Consider the following 17,193-nt stretch of genomic DNA (forward strand, 5'->3'; position numbering starts at 1 on the left):
GTCATTAGTGAAATGAGCAGAAGGAATTATATATGTACACCTCTTGTGATTATATGGTCATGCGATGCAATAAGATTTGTTTAGAGAAGACGGAAGTAAGAACAACTTTCATGATGTGAGGCTGTTATGGAGTGAGCAGTCTGTGCAAAGTAGGTTAGATTTCCTCTTAATGTCGCTGATGCATCCAAAGTGAATTCAGAAATTCCAAATCAGCCCCATTTAGGTGGATGAATCATTCAAACAAATGAAGAATTCTCATTGAAAATCAGTATCATGGTAAAGTTCTCAATCACTTTAAGTTGTTAAGCTATATATGCACACACACACACACACACACACACATTGTTTATCACTAGTTCTTGGGGTACTGTATACGCCATATATTTAGCGAGTCTAATTTTTCCCAAATCGAGACTTCCCAACAATTTCGTGAGTGGCTGAATTGTGGAGTGTCGACAGGACTAAGGGGAGAATGTATGTGTGTATGCACATTCATGTCAGGATCAGAGGTAATATTTTCATGTGTCTATAAATTTGCAAATAGCACCCAACTCGCGAAATTTGAGAAAATAAAAACTTTGCAAAGTATTCGGCTCATACAGTATTTCATCTTATAATCAGAGACAACTATTATATTCCTTCTTAGACAGTAGCTGTAAGCGCACTTGTCCCAACTTGAAAATGTTCTGGCCAACTATGTGCACTGCAGACCATACTTTAACTCCATAAACAATGTAAATTTCATTTTGGTTGTAAATACAGGAGTTACAGAAACGTTTCCATCTAGATTTTGACTTTAAATATTTTTAAAACAAAGGATGAACAACAAACAAAAACTTTGCACCTTCGACTAAGGATGTGGCTCAAGAAAAAGAATACGGATTTTAAGTAATTGAAGTATATCATAGTACCACAAATAGTGCTAAAACACTTGAAATTCCGTGTGAAAAGAATACATGTATATATGCAGTGGATTTCTCTCCATTATTTTGCTACATACAATGGGTATAGTCAAGTGTATGTTATGTTAACTTTGTTTTTTGGGTCAAACGGATCAGTCTGCATGCATGAGCAAGGACAGGTTAAAGTATAGGCAGATGGCTTGGTGTTTGGAGGAGGATGTCTTTAGAAGGCAGCTGCTCTCTCCCTCTCTCTCTCTCTCTCTCTCTCTCTCTCTTGTGTTGCCTTCTCTAAACGCCGTTTACTTTGTCTGACAGAGGGCAGTATGTCATCACAATGGTTCGGACCAAAATGATGTCCCAGTTTCAGGCAATGAGAAATGACAACACTCATTATGGTTTATCCTTTTTCTTTTTTTTTTTTCTCTGCATTGGGAGTTGTCTCCGGGTGCAAAGAAAAAAAAAAGAAGCACATCCACATTTCTGATTATTTTGAGACCACAAACAGATGTTTTGATGATGTTCTAATACAAGTGGCTATCACTGTTTCTGAAAGGAGTAAATTGATGGTTCGTCTTACATTTGGCAACATTAACACTAATAAAAGACAAAGATTAGCATTGTGAGGAGACTCCCAAAGTTTGTCATGAGTGCACTTGCCTGGTCACATGACATGCCTTGTGGTCATGTGACATGAAATTTGGCTGTTTTTAGAGAGAGAGAGATGATATGCAGCCCACGAGTTCCTTTTTTATTTTAAATCAACAAAGTAAATTGACATACCAATGAGTACACACATTAAGTATTATCATCTACATGTATATAGGACTTTTTAGCTGCACATTAAAAATGTGTATTCTCATCCGCTCAATTTTCAGTTTGCAATACTAGAGCGTGTTGAACGAAACGCATAGGCCAACGTATTAATTCCCCATAGGCTACCGTTGTAAGTGGCCATGCTGTAATACACCATTTATTTCGTCTCGTCTGTTGCCCGAGCATTGGAAAGTGTGTGAATGCTTGCTACTGTACTAAATGAACAACCTCCTGTTGCAATTCACAAGAGCGCAAACATCTTGTTATTAGGTACATAAGCAGTTTGCATATGAAGCAACTAGCAAGTGCGAGTTGTTTTTTGCTGCAGATTCGACTTCAAAGACTACTAGAAGTATGGGAAGTATATTGTACAGGATATGTCTTCTCTAGATAATGTTTATAGATGATAAAAATTATATTGCATGGCTTTAGTTCATGGAATGCCAAGGAATATTGCACTCATTATGGCCAATATTGTACTCATCTTTGATTCTTGCAATATTGGCCCTGACTTGTGCAATATTCCCTGGTATCCCATTCATTGCCATGCAATATTATATAAATATTGTGGGATAGGTATGCAATAAATTTTGTGGAATAGTTTGGAAGTAGTTAAATAGGGGAGTGGTATGATGCAAAAGCAGGAGTCTTTAACTTAAAGGACAAGTTCACCTTCATAGACATGTGGATTGAGTGAATGTAGCAATATTAATAGAACACATCAGCAAAAGTTTGAGGAAAATCGGACAATCCGTTCAAAAGTTATGAATTTTTGAAGTTTCTGCTTAGTCACTGCTGGATGAGAAGACTACTACAGTTTGTGATGTCACATGTGTACAACGATATAAAGAAAATATAAGGAAAATTCAAGATATTTTCACTTTTCTCACATAATAAAAGAACACTTGACTTCCTTCTTTCCGAAGGCAAGGGGGAATAATATTACCCTTCACATACGTCAGTGACGAGTCGAGGAAATATGCACTTTTTTCAAAAAGTAAAATTTTGTGAAATTCTCTTTATATTTTACTTTTATCGTTGTACGCATGTGACATCATACACTCTAGTAGTCTTGACATCCAGCACTGGCTGTGCAGATACTTTAAAAATTCATAACTTTTTCCCCAAACTTTCACTGATGTGTTCTACAAATATTGCTGCATTCACTCAATTCACATGTATATGAAGGTGGACTTGTCCTTTATGCTTTACCATTAACTTTTCTGGGAATTATTTAACTTAACCCTCACAGTATGTGGAAAGATTTTTTTGGCAAGTATTCATTAGCCCATCTTCAGAAAAGCATAACTTTACTTGTGTATCCACGTTTAAAGCCCAACAATGACCTTAATTTATGTGTCTGTGCTATAAAACTTCATTGATGTCATTGCGAGAGTCCAGTCACTGGCATTAAATCTTTGGAGCCGTGGTGGAATTCGCGAGAAGATAGCTCATTTTGATTTGTGATATCCTCTCGTTTATGAATTCTTGAAATCCGTTGCTTCTCCACCCCTCGTTTTGGTTTTAAAGTTGAAGGTCTGCTGGTAGTTAATAAGTTTTGATGTCTCATTACTTGTCTCAATGTTCTCCTTCTCCTGCTCTTGTCTGTGGTCTGGATTAAACTTGAACTTCCCCCCCCCCCCCCCTCCTCCTCCTCTTCCTCAGTCTATGATAGTGATGGCGGCGACTCGTAAGAAGAGGCGAGTGGAGTCCTTCCAATGAAACTTGACATTTTGAAATGCTGGTGAGAGTTGTCTTTGCGCCGGGTACTTGGCACTCCCGCTGAGTCGATGGCCCGGCGGTGCGTACCGAGGAGGTTGATTAATGGATTCTCTACGATGTGATGGTATATTAATGATGGCCCGCGGGCTGGAAGGGGGGAAGGTGGAACCTCATATGTTATTCATGGTCTTCTGCCTGTGTCTCACTGCCATGAGGGCTACAGCTAACCCCCTTCCCCCTTCACCCCCACCCCATTCACCCCCAAGAAGCACGGCTCCCTTCATATACACTTTCAATTTTTCCACTCCGAGCGAAAACAGCGTGAGTCCGTGTTAAGACTATTAATTAGATCCTGGTCAAACACTTCAACTGTTTTTTGGACGGGCATTGCTCTCGTTCTTTGTAAGCGTTCTCTAATCTTGTTTTCCTTCCAGCCTGTGCACTGGTATTTGGGTTCATTGTTCCCAACAAATTTCCAAGCGATCAATCACCTACCACAGCAAACTTCCCCCATTAGAGAGTTTCCCAGAGTTTTTGTTTTGTTTTTTCATAATCTTGATATCAATAGCTTGATATGAGGTGAATGTGTTTGTATTTTTACCATATGAACTACCTGTTTAACAGTACATTATAAATTGCACTCATGACATAATGAAGATAGTGAATTTCAGCATGAATTAAATCAAAGCATTTCATTTTATGAACTGATATAAAAGAGGAGCTTACCAGAAGCGAGAAGAAAAGAAAAGGTAAGGAGAGTGGGAGAGAGGGGGAGAAAAGAAAGACAGGACCCATTCTTACAACAAAGAAAAGAAGAAGCTGAAAGTATTGGGGAGGAGCTTTAAATTATGATCATGTCTTAACTTTTTTGCTTCAAGATTTGCTATAAGTTGTTATTCTTCACGTTTAAATCTTTCTGTTAAATCTGTGGTTGATATTGTATTCAAATTTATCAAGTGTATATTTCATTTCATTTCCAACAATACAAAACATTTACATACACATGGTAACATAATATCAACACAATGTAGTCACGAAGAAAAAATTATGTGCAATTAACGATATTATGCATCACTTTCAGATATTATTGAACTAAAATTAAAGTTGTGGGAAATGATAGAAATGATAGATGGAAATGATTGCATCAGTACTTTCCTGTGAGTGAGATAGGTGTAAGCTAAAATTGTGTTCGGTTGTTTTGGCTTTTATCTGTGGCTGCTTCTCAAGGGCCCAGAAAATACAAATGAATGAAAAGAGTACAGTTGTAGAGAGTACACTTCTTCTGTAGGACCTGTGTGTGTATAAAAGGACAGTTTGAGCTATCATGGTAGATAAAGGAACAAGTGAACAAACCAAGTCGTTGTTTGATATGCCAGTACATTCATAAAAGTTACCGAGTAGAGTACCTTAGAGGGTAAGTTCACCCAAATATACGTGTAGATCGAGTGAATGCAGCAATAGTAGTAGAGCACATCAGTGAAAATTTGAGGAAAATCGGTCAATCTATTTAAAACGTTATACATTTTAAACATTTCAGTTTGGCAATCACAGGATGAGAAGACTACTTTAGTTTGTGACATAACTGCAGGACAACACTATAAAGAAAATATAAGCAGAATGCAACATATTTCCATGTTTTTAGCAAAATAAATGGAGCACTTGACCTAACTCTTTTAGAAAGCAGGGGGAACAATATTACCTTTAGCATGTGTCAGTAGCAAGTTGAGGTAATGTATACTTTCATTAAAAGTCAATTGCTACATTCACATAATCCACATAATATATATATATATATATATATATATATATATATATATATATATATATATATATATATATATGGGTGAACTTGTCCTTTAAATGGAGAAGTTGGGGAAGGATAATGATTGAAAATGAGGCTAGACTATCATCTTACCCAATAAACAGTACAAGCTGGTTAATCATTTTCTTTTCTACATGCTCTTGTAATCCAATACACTTTTCCTGCAATTATAGCTCAGGTGCAATAAGCATGTTATTTTATATCACATTTTATTCATCAAAAAAGGAGACAAATATCATGGCACCCGTGGCAATCTTGTTCAGGTTATTGTCATTTATATGTTGATTCTTTTTTTTTCTTTTTTTGGGCTGCTTAATTTGAATGTTTTTCCTTCATCTTGTAAAATGAGTAGATAACATAAGAACTTAACCAAGTATGTTGGAAGTGATGGTATTATCTTTGCAGGTGTACAAATGTAACTCGATAGGCTCGTTTAAAAAAAGTAAAAAGGCCAGTTACGAAAGGAACCGTTTTCTAGATGGAGTCGGCATTACTACCTGGTAATTATTTAGTGATCTATGAAATATTTTTGATTGTCATTAGATCTGCAGGCAGGGAGAGCTGAGATGATGATTAGAGTGATTCTTACTGACTAAACTTTGTAAACATGTAAAGAAACACAATTTATGCTGGTCAGGTTTTTGCTTGTAAGACTGAAAGCTGGTTTAAGCACTTTTCTTCAAATTGCATTCCTCAAGTACAGTTTGGCCAGTCATGGCCTATATCGCTGTGTATCAAATAAGTTGTGTTTGATTTTTGGGTGTGTACATGGGGTCAGAATAGTTCACCCTCTAAAACATGATTTAGGGGATGTACGCTGAGCTTGACATTTTAGTCTCTCTGGCCATAGTGTGTACATGTACACCTGTACCCTTGCACAGGAGCACAACAAGAGTTGCGAATTTCAGCATCAGAAAGTATAGTTTATGATGCAGCTGTTGAGTGGAATGTTGTTAGCGGTTGTCTGTTTGTGAGGAAGTCTGCTTAGATGTCTGAAAACTTTGACTTAAAGTGCAAGTAGAAATACATTTTATCGATGTGAATAGTTTTAAACAGGTTCCTGTGTCAATCTGGAACATCCTCCTATACAATTTCATGCTAGCATTATTGCCCACATGTGAGAAATGCCCATGGGCATTTAAGATTTTTTTTTTTTTTTTGTGCAGAAACTTCGCAACGTGCTATGAATGCATGCCCTGTGAGGATAGAAATGAACTTGTACAGGTACATATTGGGTTTCCAGTGATATGATCATACAAAGACATATATGGAGGCATACAATAGGCTCCAGTGAGCAGATGGTAAATTCTTGCTCTATTAAAAAGAAAGAGAACATAATGACCCAATAAATAGAATGTAATAGCAATGAAAAAATACAAGGCAGACATTGTGTCTATGCATTCAGGTTATATCCTATGATGGATGAGGGTATATTGTGTGCTTCAAAACTGTGAGTTATTTATTTTTTTTAGTCTATTTGGTATTTATATTGTCACGGATTATTTCCACTTTCGATTGTTAACTGAGAGGCTATTGCCCTTTATTGTCAGCTATTAGATATTGTCCAAATATGGTATTTAATGTTAAATGGAATAAAACACAGTGTTGTTTAAAGCTGGAAAGTATTCAAAGTGTAGGTTGGAGAAGTTGTGGTCATAGATCTTTTAGTATTTCTTTTCTTCTCTGTAAGTATTTAAAGTTGCCCAACGTTAGGGCATAGAGAGGGGCTCTAGGTGTTATTGCTGAATTTTGTTTGCCCATGCCGTAATGATTATGAAGTCTCAGCAAAGATTATTTTAAGAAAAATTGTAGCAGTTGTACACTTTGAGTCTTTTGACTGTTGTGTAATGTATGATGCATGTAGTAATACACAGACCAATGACACTGCACACAGCAGTGTATTCCAACTTGGCTATGACTTGAAATAAAATGAAATAAAATAAAACGAAATTTATTTACTAAACAAACGTCGTCATCATAGTCAAAACAGTCAATAATTAAAGTACAGTTTTGGCAAAAAAAGAACAGGCAGTAGTGTGCAGGCTAGTCGAGGCCAGTCCTTTCAATGATATAGATTATATAACATATTTGTAATATTCACATAAGCAATGTTATATGTACATATTTACAGGTTTTCATAGGGGATCATTTATATATTATTTGATAAGAGATCCTTTCATAATGATTTATTTGACTTATTTGACTGGTCATGGATTTTGTTTATCACTATCGCATGGTGAATATGGTGTATGTTAGATAGACGTTCTCTGGTGCTATAGCCACTATTCATGTATTCATTAACTCTTTCTTTCTGTCAGTTTGTGTCTCTCTCATGGCTACTGGCAATTGTGTTGCATACAATATCAGCGGTACTTGAAAATTATTTTCCCCGAAAGGGATAACGACCTGTTTCACACTTGCCATTCAAGTATAGATAATGTTTTAGACTGGTTAGGGACTGGACAGCATTTGCTACTTGGTTTATTCCCTATAGGAAGAGGTTTCCCATCACAACTGTGATACCAACATCAAAAGAAATTTTGCAGATGCTCAAGGGATCAAAATATCTTGGATTTTGAGCTATTTCATCATGAATGTTTTGAAATGAACTTGAACTTTAATTTTATATTTACCATATAAATCAGTGATCTCACGTTCCAGTATTGCTCTGTTTCACTTCAACTTTGCACTTTTAATGAAAAAAAAAAAAATCTCTATAGGGAAGTATGCTATTAAAACAAAGTTTATGAAATGGCTGTAAGACTATATTGACAGTTTCTAGAGCATACTAACTGATTACAAGAATGTCTTGAAGAACTATGAAATATATCTTCTGCTCTCGGGGCATTCGTTCGGGTTAATTCATCAAGGAAGAGATGGGCCTCTTGTCGAGAAACACAGTTTCAAAATCTATCGGAATCCGGAGGATTCTGGTAGCTCTGTGTCTGGGGTAATTATTTTCATTCTCCCCTCTCCCTCTCTCTCTTTTTTTTTTCTCTTTTCCTGGGGAAATTTTCCAGCAAGCAATCAAGTATCCACTCCTAACCTGGAGTCCTATGTATCCAGCATCCGGCAACGTGATATCCGTGAAGTCAATGTATTCATACAGGCCAGATATGAACAAGACCGTCGCGTGTCTTCCCCACAGGCGAGGCATGTGCCGCCCTCGGTGCTCTGGCGAGAGGGAAAGCTTCTTTTTTTCTCTCTCTTTTTTGCTTCGATGGAGAGGGTAAAGTAGGCTCGCCCTAGCACCACTCACTTGTCACCTTGAAATATAATACATCTTTTTCTTGGAGGGCCTAAGCTTCTGACGAGAGAAGAGAAATTTTATTCAGGGGAGTAATTTTAGACCCGCTGACAGAACCTTGTTGCGGAATCGCTCAAGCAGAGAAGCCGAAGAAAAATTTCCTCTCCCTGAGATTCCCCCAACCTTGCGCAGTTTTCATTACCTGTCTTCCCTCTTCCTTTCAGCAAACTTCTGTGTCTTCGATTCCATAACTGTTCGTAAGTTAAAGGAATCAAAGGCAGAGAGAGATATTTCAAAATGTTCTAGGTTATTCAGGTTTCTTTCGTCTGCATTATTACTATGTACTTTTGGTGTCAAATCAAAGCAGCATATCTTCTCAGGTAGCAGACATCAAGAACTTGCTGTTTTCATCTCTCTTAAAAACATCTGAATCATTTTTTTTTTTTGGCGGTATTAAGAAATTAGCAGGAATCAAGGCTGTTCATTTTGATGTCAAGAAATTTCTCCATCATGGATTTGACCGATAGGCAAGCCCAGAATCAAAGGCTTCTTGGGATAAGTTGCCATGATTCTGTTTTGTTTAGTTTTATTACTGATTCAAGAGTGAATGTTGGGACTGGATGCTGCAGCCAATGTTGTCCTGCTTAGGGTTTTAGGTGTTTTAAGGAGAAGATTACGTGCCATTATTTTAAAACACAAGGATTATTTACTCCAAAAATGGGGGAGGAGGAAAATAAGGTCAGGTTATTAATGTTGTTGTTAACTTGTCCAGTTACATTGCAAGTATTTGACTGAAAATACTCAATTGAATTGAGCTACTAGCTGACCCTTCCAGATCAAGCTATGGACTTAGGAGAATACTGAAAGCATGAAATATCGTGAGCATTAGTGTAATTTGCGTACAAGAACCAACAACTCTGCACTCAGAGTATATCTCCACACCCTATTCAAGTTGACTGTTTGATAAAGAAAGAGGGAAATTGGACAAACAGAATAGAAGAATTTTCATCAAGATTGGGGACATTGATATGAAATTTTAATTTTGTTTTGACCAAATGATGATTTGGTCTTGCCCAGAAATGTGATGGTGCCATCAACTCACAACTAACCAATGGTGATGAAATCTCTACCATTCTGTTCATGTGATTTTGATTTTATCAAATTCACCTTGATCATAGTAAGGCATAACTGTAGAAGTGCACATTTCAGCTGTGTGGAAATTTTCACTCATTTTCATGTGACATGAAAGTAGTGCAAAAATAAAAGTACATGAATTTTGTGCTTGTCATATATCATATTATCTTATCTTCTGATTCTGTAGAATTATAAAATGCACAATTCATCTTGCCCGTCTGTGTGCAAAAATTAGAACTTCTGCAGTATACTCCAATGATATTCACGGTGCTGGTTTGAGCTTCTCTGCATGTGCAGTATCACCCAGAATAGGATGGAAACAGTCAAGATCTTTACTGAATTAAAAGAAACTGTTGTATTTTTGTTGTTGTTGTTGTTTATTGTTGTTGTTGTTGTTGTTGTTGTTGTTGTTGTTGTTGACCATTTGTTGTTTTCATTGATGGGCATTTATATGGCATGAGATAATTTTCTTGTTTTTATTTTTTCTTTTCTTTTTTTCAGATTTAAAAAAGCTATTCCATCAGATGCCTTTAGGAGAGCGTATAGAGCTTGGAACACCGATTAATCTGCTGTGTCGAGTGCCAGATGGCATCCCAACTCCTGAGGTGGACTGGGAGAAGGACGGGCAGCTCATCGACCACAAGAACGAGGTCCACTACTATGTCACCTACGAGGGCAGCCTTATCATTAGCCAGGCAGAAATCGCCGACACTGGCAACTACACGTGTGTGGCAAGCAACGTGGCCTCAACGAGGAAGAGTGATCCTGCCCAGGTCATTGTCTACGGTGAGGAGCAGATATCATTATTAGATTACTGCATATGGCATATGTGACCCGCAACAACAAAAGGATCTGAAAGTTGAGGGAGGATAAATTTCTGAAATTGACATGACAGTGTTCCCTTACTCTTCCACTTGAATTTCATATATAACACGACTCATAAAAGTACTCGGTTGCGGAGATATCGATGATTTCATTTATAGCTCATGTCAAGTGGTTTAGGAAATCAACGTTTTGAGAAAACCGCCCTCAAAGTTTTCCTTCTGACGCTATCATGATCAAGGGGAAACAAGGCAGTTTTCACCGCTTGACAACAGAAGGTATGCTCCTAGCAACCTCCACGATGTTCATTCAAGCTTAGCGCCAGTGGTCTACGCATGACCAATCAGTAACCAGGATGCCACGCACTGACCAATAAGATCACTCTCCTGTTGTTAGGGGCAGAGTCAAGCAGCAGCGCTAAATCCAAATCTTTGGACACGTTTCTGTTCCGTTGAAAGTCGGAAAATAATGGCCCAGAAAAATGCTATTTTCTTGCCTTTCCTTTGATCATTTAGCTTTGAAATTTCAGCAGATGATAGACGATACATTAGACTACAAAATTATGCCAAAAACAGAAGTCCGATCGTTTTGACCAATTTTTATGATCTGACTTTAAATTCGATTTTCTCGGCTCTGCCGTCAGCAACTTTAGGATCCTTTTGTTGTAGCGGATCACATATATTTTCCACGGTTTTTATTTCCATAAATTACGTGAATAAGGTGCTGTGTGTGAATTTTTAAACACGCAAAAATATGAATACTGATCTTTGCATAAATGTGATGTCCATATGTACATTTCTTCATCCATTCCTGTACTCCACAATCGTAAATTTAACCACTCACGAAATTATTGGGAAGTCCAGAGTTGCAAAATACTTGACTAGCTAAATATATGTATATGGCATATTCATTATATTACCAATTGTAGGTGTATCCAGAGAGTTAGTGTCAATGTGTTTTTTCAACACATATCCAAGTTCTTGTGGGTGCTTTCATAAGCTGTATGCAACCCACCAATGTGTGCACTACACCCACATTCACCAAACCTACTGAATGTGCAGCAACCACTCCAGTAAAGCCAAATGGGTTGTTTAAACAGACAGGTCACTGCCACCATAAACAGACTTTGGTTTTGTCCATTGTTGTGACAATCTGCAGAATGCAAAAGAACTTATTCAGTTTGATGATTGTAATGTCCCACAAATTGTGTTGAAGAAAATTTCTGTTCGAGTGTGTTTGAATTTTTTTATTATATATATATATTTTTAACATCAACCAGCAAAAGTGTTCCCCATTTGCCATTGGGCGCCAGTTGTCTCAGCCATGTCTGCATTCAAATGGGCACCAGCTGGTTTTACTGGTCGGGCTGATGAGAAGCTGTGAATACAGCAGTCCCACAATGCAACAGCCCTCCCAGTAATGGTAGCACTCATTCTGAAATCATCCCGAGGTTCTGGCACAGAAGTAGATTCTGTGAAATTTTGCTTTTCAGCTTATGAAGCTGCTAGATAGTTTGGTCACTATATTTTCTTTCTTTCTTTTTTTTTTTTATAACCTAGAAAAATAGGCTTAGAACATTTAATTTGCATAGGCTCAGAAATCCGTAAATTCATCACTCAGAAAATACTGAAACAAAATTGAAGGCATGTGCTCAGGACCAAGTACATTAACAGATCTAAGCTACAGTATGTGTTACTGACTGCTGTGAATTATAACTGTTCATTTACAGAAAATATAAATTAGCTGTATACTTACAAGGTGCAATATTCTGGATGATACTTACTGATATGTAAACACTTTCTTCTTTACTATGACAGTTCTAGAGAAATAATGTATTAACAAATACTTAGAATAATACATAGAAATTTATCTTATTGTAATTTTTTCCCTTTGAATGCATATTTTCACAGAGACATTTGAATGAGAGCTACAGAGATTTGAGAGAAATGACAGTAGTTGGTAGACACTGATGAGGTTTATCCTTCGCACTATTTGCTCCTAAAAAAGCCAATGATGATGGTTTTGTGTTGCCATGGTTTCCACTCCAGAGGATGGTGGCTGGTCGCTGTGGAGCGAGTGGGGGTCCTGCGTTGGGGAGTGTGGGAGCACGACGAGGAAAAGGATGCGCTACTGCACCAACCCCACCCCGGTGAACGGAGGTGCCCAGTGCCAGGGGCGCTCCATGCAGAGCGAACGGTGCTCCAAGAACTGCAGAGGTATGATGATAGTATTGGGAAGGAGTGGGTTGGTAACCCTGTGCAACCTCCTGCTGCTTGCTGCACTAGCGACACCACATGGTACTTTATCAAACAAAGTTGCCTTAGCAGACCGGGTTGTACTAAAGGGCGCTTGGGAATTCCACAGTGGATACAAGCAAAGAAGATATATGAAGGAGGTGAATAACAAAATTAGACATAATTTCATGAATCAAACTTGAATTAGAGCCTGGGTAATAATAGAAAGGCAGATAAAGAAATGGACAGAAAAAAAGACAAACAGACAAACAGAGCAACTAAAAGATAGGAGTGATTGTGAGATAGATTTGATAGAAGACTGGAGGAATGAAATGGTTGATAGTTAGATGGCTAAAGAAATGAAATGTATGACAAAGATGACTTGATTGATAGATGAATAGTTGTAAATATAGATAGAAGAAAAATAGCATCGACAAAATACTTCCTACAGGAAGTGACAATATACGGGATGTGCCTGGTGAAGATCTTTAGCTGTAGAGTAAAGTATATGCCAGCATTTGCAGGAGGAACGCTTGACAAGAAAAGTCAGCTAGCAGCTGCTGTGGCTCCATGGTGTTGCCATGGCGATGATGTTTGGAAGGGTATCCCACTCAGCAACCATCTCCATAAGAATCCACATTTCTTGGACACTGTCCTAGGAATGAGGACGAGGGCAGACTCACTGACACCCTGTCTTAACCTTGCTGAGGACGAGTCCCGAGTATACTCGGGCAGGTGTCTATGGGAAATGCGTGTTGTAGCAAAATCGGTCCGTCCTGAATAGGTTAAGGGTCACACTCTGGATTTGTTATCATGGTGGAGATACTGCTTTCTACTGATATATTCATCTGCATTGATGTGGGTGTATCTGTCAATGTTTGAAAGCGGTGGGCCAGATGATGGTCTCTTTGTTGAAAATATATACGATGATCTCGAAACAGTTTTGCCTTTTTTACTCCTATGAAGCCTGCATACCTGGCTATTATCAGATGCTTGATGGGTTAGGAAGCATGTACAAAATCAAGTCTGATTTTGTACTGAGAGAGTTAATGACAACGCATTGTACATCATTAAGGACAAACTTCCTGTCTAAAGTGATACGAGTAGTTGAGTGATGTTGATTATGTACAATCAAACAAAACAAAACAAACCCATACAAGAAAGTAGGATCAAAATCACTATTCCAAAAATAATGTCTGTGATTTTTTGATACAGGTACCATTGGCTGGGGTGAGTGGACAGAGTGGTCAGACTGCAGCCAGAAGTGTGACCACGTGAGGCGGAGGGACTGCATGAGTGCCGATATGCGGCTGTGTTCGGGCGTGTCCCTGCAGAGAGCCAACTGCACTGGTGGACTCTGTGGAGGTAGGGCCATGGTGTAGTCTTCTCTCCCCAGGTGTTTTTGTGTTGTATTTATTGTTGATGTATTTGTTGAGTAGTTGTATTCCCATTTCAGTACCATTTTGTTTTCATGCATAGTTCTTTTCCCCGTGTTGAATGTAAACCATTTACTTTTATTATGCAATCGACACAAACGGATATTTTCAAGGAGAATTTTCAAGGAGGCACCAACTCATTCATCACTTCAACTGTCTGATTTATTTCTGTGAATTGATTCCAAATTATGCCGGGAGGGGTGATAAAGAAATGTTTCTCGCATCAATTGTGCGCTCCAGCATTTGCCGATACTATTCTTTATACCGCCCTTGCCGGAATCAATTTATGAGGCAGATTTTATCGCCATGATAAATGCGTTCCATTCTGTGACAGACTGGAGGCGCAAGAATTTGGTGATGTATGGGGACGCGTTTCCTCACTTTAGGGTTAAAGATCTAAAGGCGGGCGGATGGTGGGGGGGGGGAAGAGATTCTGCCAGAATGATGAGGAATCGGTAGAGTCGGACCATGGTTCATTATTGCTCCGTCTCCCACTTACTTGGGGGATTCCTTGGCTGGGTCAACGTCCTGCGTGCGCCGGCGACCAAAGGCGATCGGAAACGCATGATTCAGCCAATCGTTCGCAGCTTCCCTCCTCCCCTTATCGCCGTCGACATTTTCGCGGCCGTGTCACGATTGCGCTGCGACACCTCCAGACACGGGTAACCCTCATTGGTATCAGGGAGGACATCAATATCAATGAGTCAACCGTCGCGAGCGGCGGCGGCTATTTCTGCGAGGATTCGGGTCGGAGTTCAACAAGGCCCAATAAAGTTTGATATTGCACGGCAAATACCGCCAATCGGCAAAAAAGAGGAAGAAGAGAGGCAATGTTTGAGGTTGAGATAGCTCCAGTGACTCTTTTATGGGCATCGGTCTAATGAAAATCATTCAAGCCTCATTCAAAGGTTTCCCTCCCTCCCAATAGCAGATTCCGGCACGTAATTGGTGCAGAAATACCCATATAATTGGAAATAAATTTGACGTCTCGTTCACCTCCCAGTCATGGAAGAGAACCTGTCTTCCAAAGAAAATACAACAATAACAATACAAGGCAGCATGATGTGGCAGATAAGGTTTTGGCACCAATAAAACTGGCTCCGCAGCCTTATTTGCTGAAAAGAAAAGATGAAATAGGGCAGAAACCCTCCCTGCGAGGATGTTGGTCCCTATTCCAAATATATATGTGATGCTTACCTTTAACTGTGGTTAAGTACGCTCTTTATACAGAAGGAGTTTACAGAGTACAAATTGCTTCATAAAATGACTTTTTTTTTGGTTATGGAAACTGCTATCAAAGTCATAAAAAACTGGTCAAGGTAGAAGATTCTGTGTGAAATAAAAGCAGAGCAATGTAATGGGCTTCCCTTAGAGACTACAAACGAATGCAGAAAAAGTTGTTTGGTGCAACTTCGCCAGGCCAGGAGACCTGATGTACAATTCTATATCCTGTGAGTCTGAGTAGCACTTGGTTTTCCTCACTACAATGTATGATAGCAGCTGACCACTACACAACCCACAAAACTCTGCAGCAGTGAACTGATTCAGGTCAGTAGAGGGAACTTTGATTAAAATGAAGGGGGGAAAATATCCCCGGCATATTGCAATTGTTTCCGGTCTGTGTAGCCATAGAAAGTAATGAGAGAAAATCAAAAGTTCAGTGTGTGTGTGTGTGAGATAGAGAGAGATGAAAAAAAAAAAAAAATGCAGGTTGTGCGACATGGGCACTTGTCCTCACTGCTGGAATAGCCTGACTTCAAGGCTTTACCCTTTAATCCTCAAAGCATTGTGTCTAGAAGCCTTGAAGTCAAGAGTTTAACCCCCTCACAAGTAGTTATCCTCGTCTTATCACAACTCCATTGGATTATCCTGCAATATAGCTGCTAGTGGTAATATCCTCAGTCTGTGCTATGTATTACCCTGTGAAGAGACAGTGCAGGTGACATAAAGCTTTTAAATCAACCTCTTCTTTGATGATTTGTAAGTATTAACCCGTTGAGGACGAGTCCCGAGTATACTCGGGCAGGTGTCTATGGGAAATGCGTGTTGTAGCAAAATCAAACTGTCCTCAACGGGATGAGAGAAAAAAAATCTCAAAAGTGTAGGAGCCCGGCTATGGCCAGGTGCTAGGATTCTCTCATGCCCACACCATATGACCAGACTCTCCATAGACTGGTCATAAAAGTGAAGGTAGCTAGCTGGAGTTAGTGTGGCCTCCACGGGGTCCTAAGGCATCAGGGGTCATTGACCTAGTTATTCCAGAAGACTGCCTCTGTGTACTGGGTATGTGTCTCAGTGTGTTTGTGTGTACATGATTAAATGTGAGTTTGATTAAATGTATGTATTTGCTTTGCATGTTAGTATATTGGTAAAAATACTTTGTTCTGATTGGTGTTTAGACCTATATGTTTGTGTATGTGAGTGTGTGTTTATGTGTGTATTAGTTTGTGTGAGTTTTAATACATACTTGTGTTTGTTCTGAATGTTGATACGCTCATTTGTTGGTGAATATAATGTGTGTGTGTGTGTGTGTTTGGGGGGGGGGGAGGGGGTGCATGGGTATTTACATGTATACTAGTATTGGGTTAGTGTGTATGTCTGTTTAGGAAAGGGGATGGCAGTTAGTTACCTGCAAAGTTTTCTGTTATTCATTGCCCAATGATAGACTGAATAGCCTAAAAGTTATCTCTCTTTCTGACCAGAATGTGTTTTATGATATATTTGAAGAATAAAGCAATAAAGAAGATTGTTGATGTCTGCTTAACACGACAGGAAAAAGAAGAGTACTAGTAATGCATCCGTCATGTAAACTCAAATGCAAGCTTGTCTATTGTGATGTGTATATATGTGAATAGATTTATCATGCACTGAACATTACCCATCACTTTAGTGACTGATGAAAAAAAAAAGAGAAGAAAGAATTTTCTTTGTTCAATATCAATAACTTTGTTGTCACAACAATGACCTATGTGTGTGCTAGCTATTTAGAAAGAATTGCAACCTGAAGGAATGGCTATCGTATTCTTGACTAAAAACTGTTGTTTTGAAGGAGAAGCATGAT

At 38.7% G+C, this 17,193-nt stretch overlaps 1 protein-coding gene across 1 annotated transcript in view; it reads left to right on the forward strand.

Moving 5' to 3' along the window:
• The window catches only part of LOC140228437 (netrin receptor UNC5B-like), a 167,522-nt gene that overhangs the window by 110,608 nt on the left and 39,721 nt on the right, over window positions 1-17,193 (forward strand). The window contains exons 4-6 of the mRNA XM_072308655.1: window positions 10,142-10,426; window positions 12,511-12,678; window positions 13,912-14,061. Coding sequence (XP_072164756.1) covers window positions 10,142-10,426; window positions 12,511-12,678; window positions 13,912-14,061 — 603 coding nt within the window. The remainder of the gene's footprint in view (window positions 1-10,141; window positions 10,427-12,510; window positions 12,679-13,911; window positions 14,062-17,193) is intronic.

The sequence above is a fragment of the Diadema setosum genome, chromosome 5 (genome assembly GCF_964275005.1).
Source record: "Diadema setosum chromosome 5, eeDiaSeto1, whole genome shotgun sequence".
Classification (NCBI taxonomy): domain Eukaryota; kingdom Metazoa; phylum Echinodermata; class Echinoidea; order Diadematoida; family Diadematidae; genus Diadema; species Diadema setosum.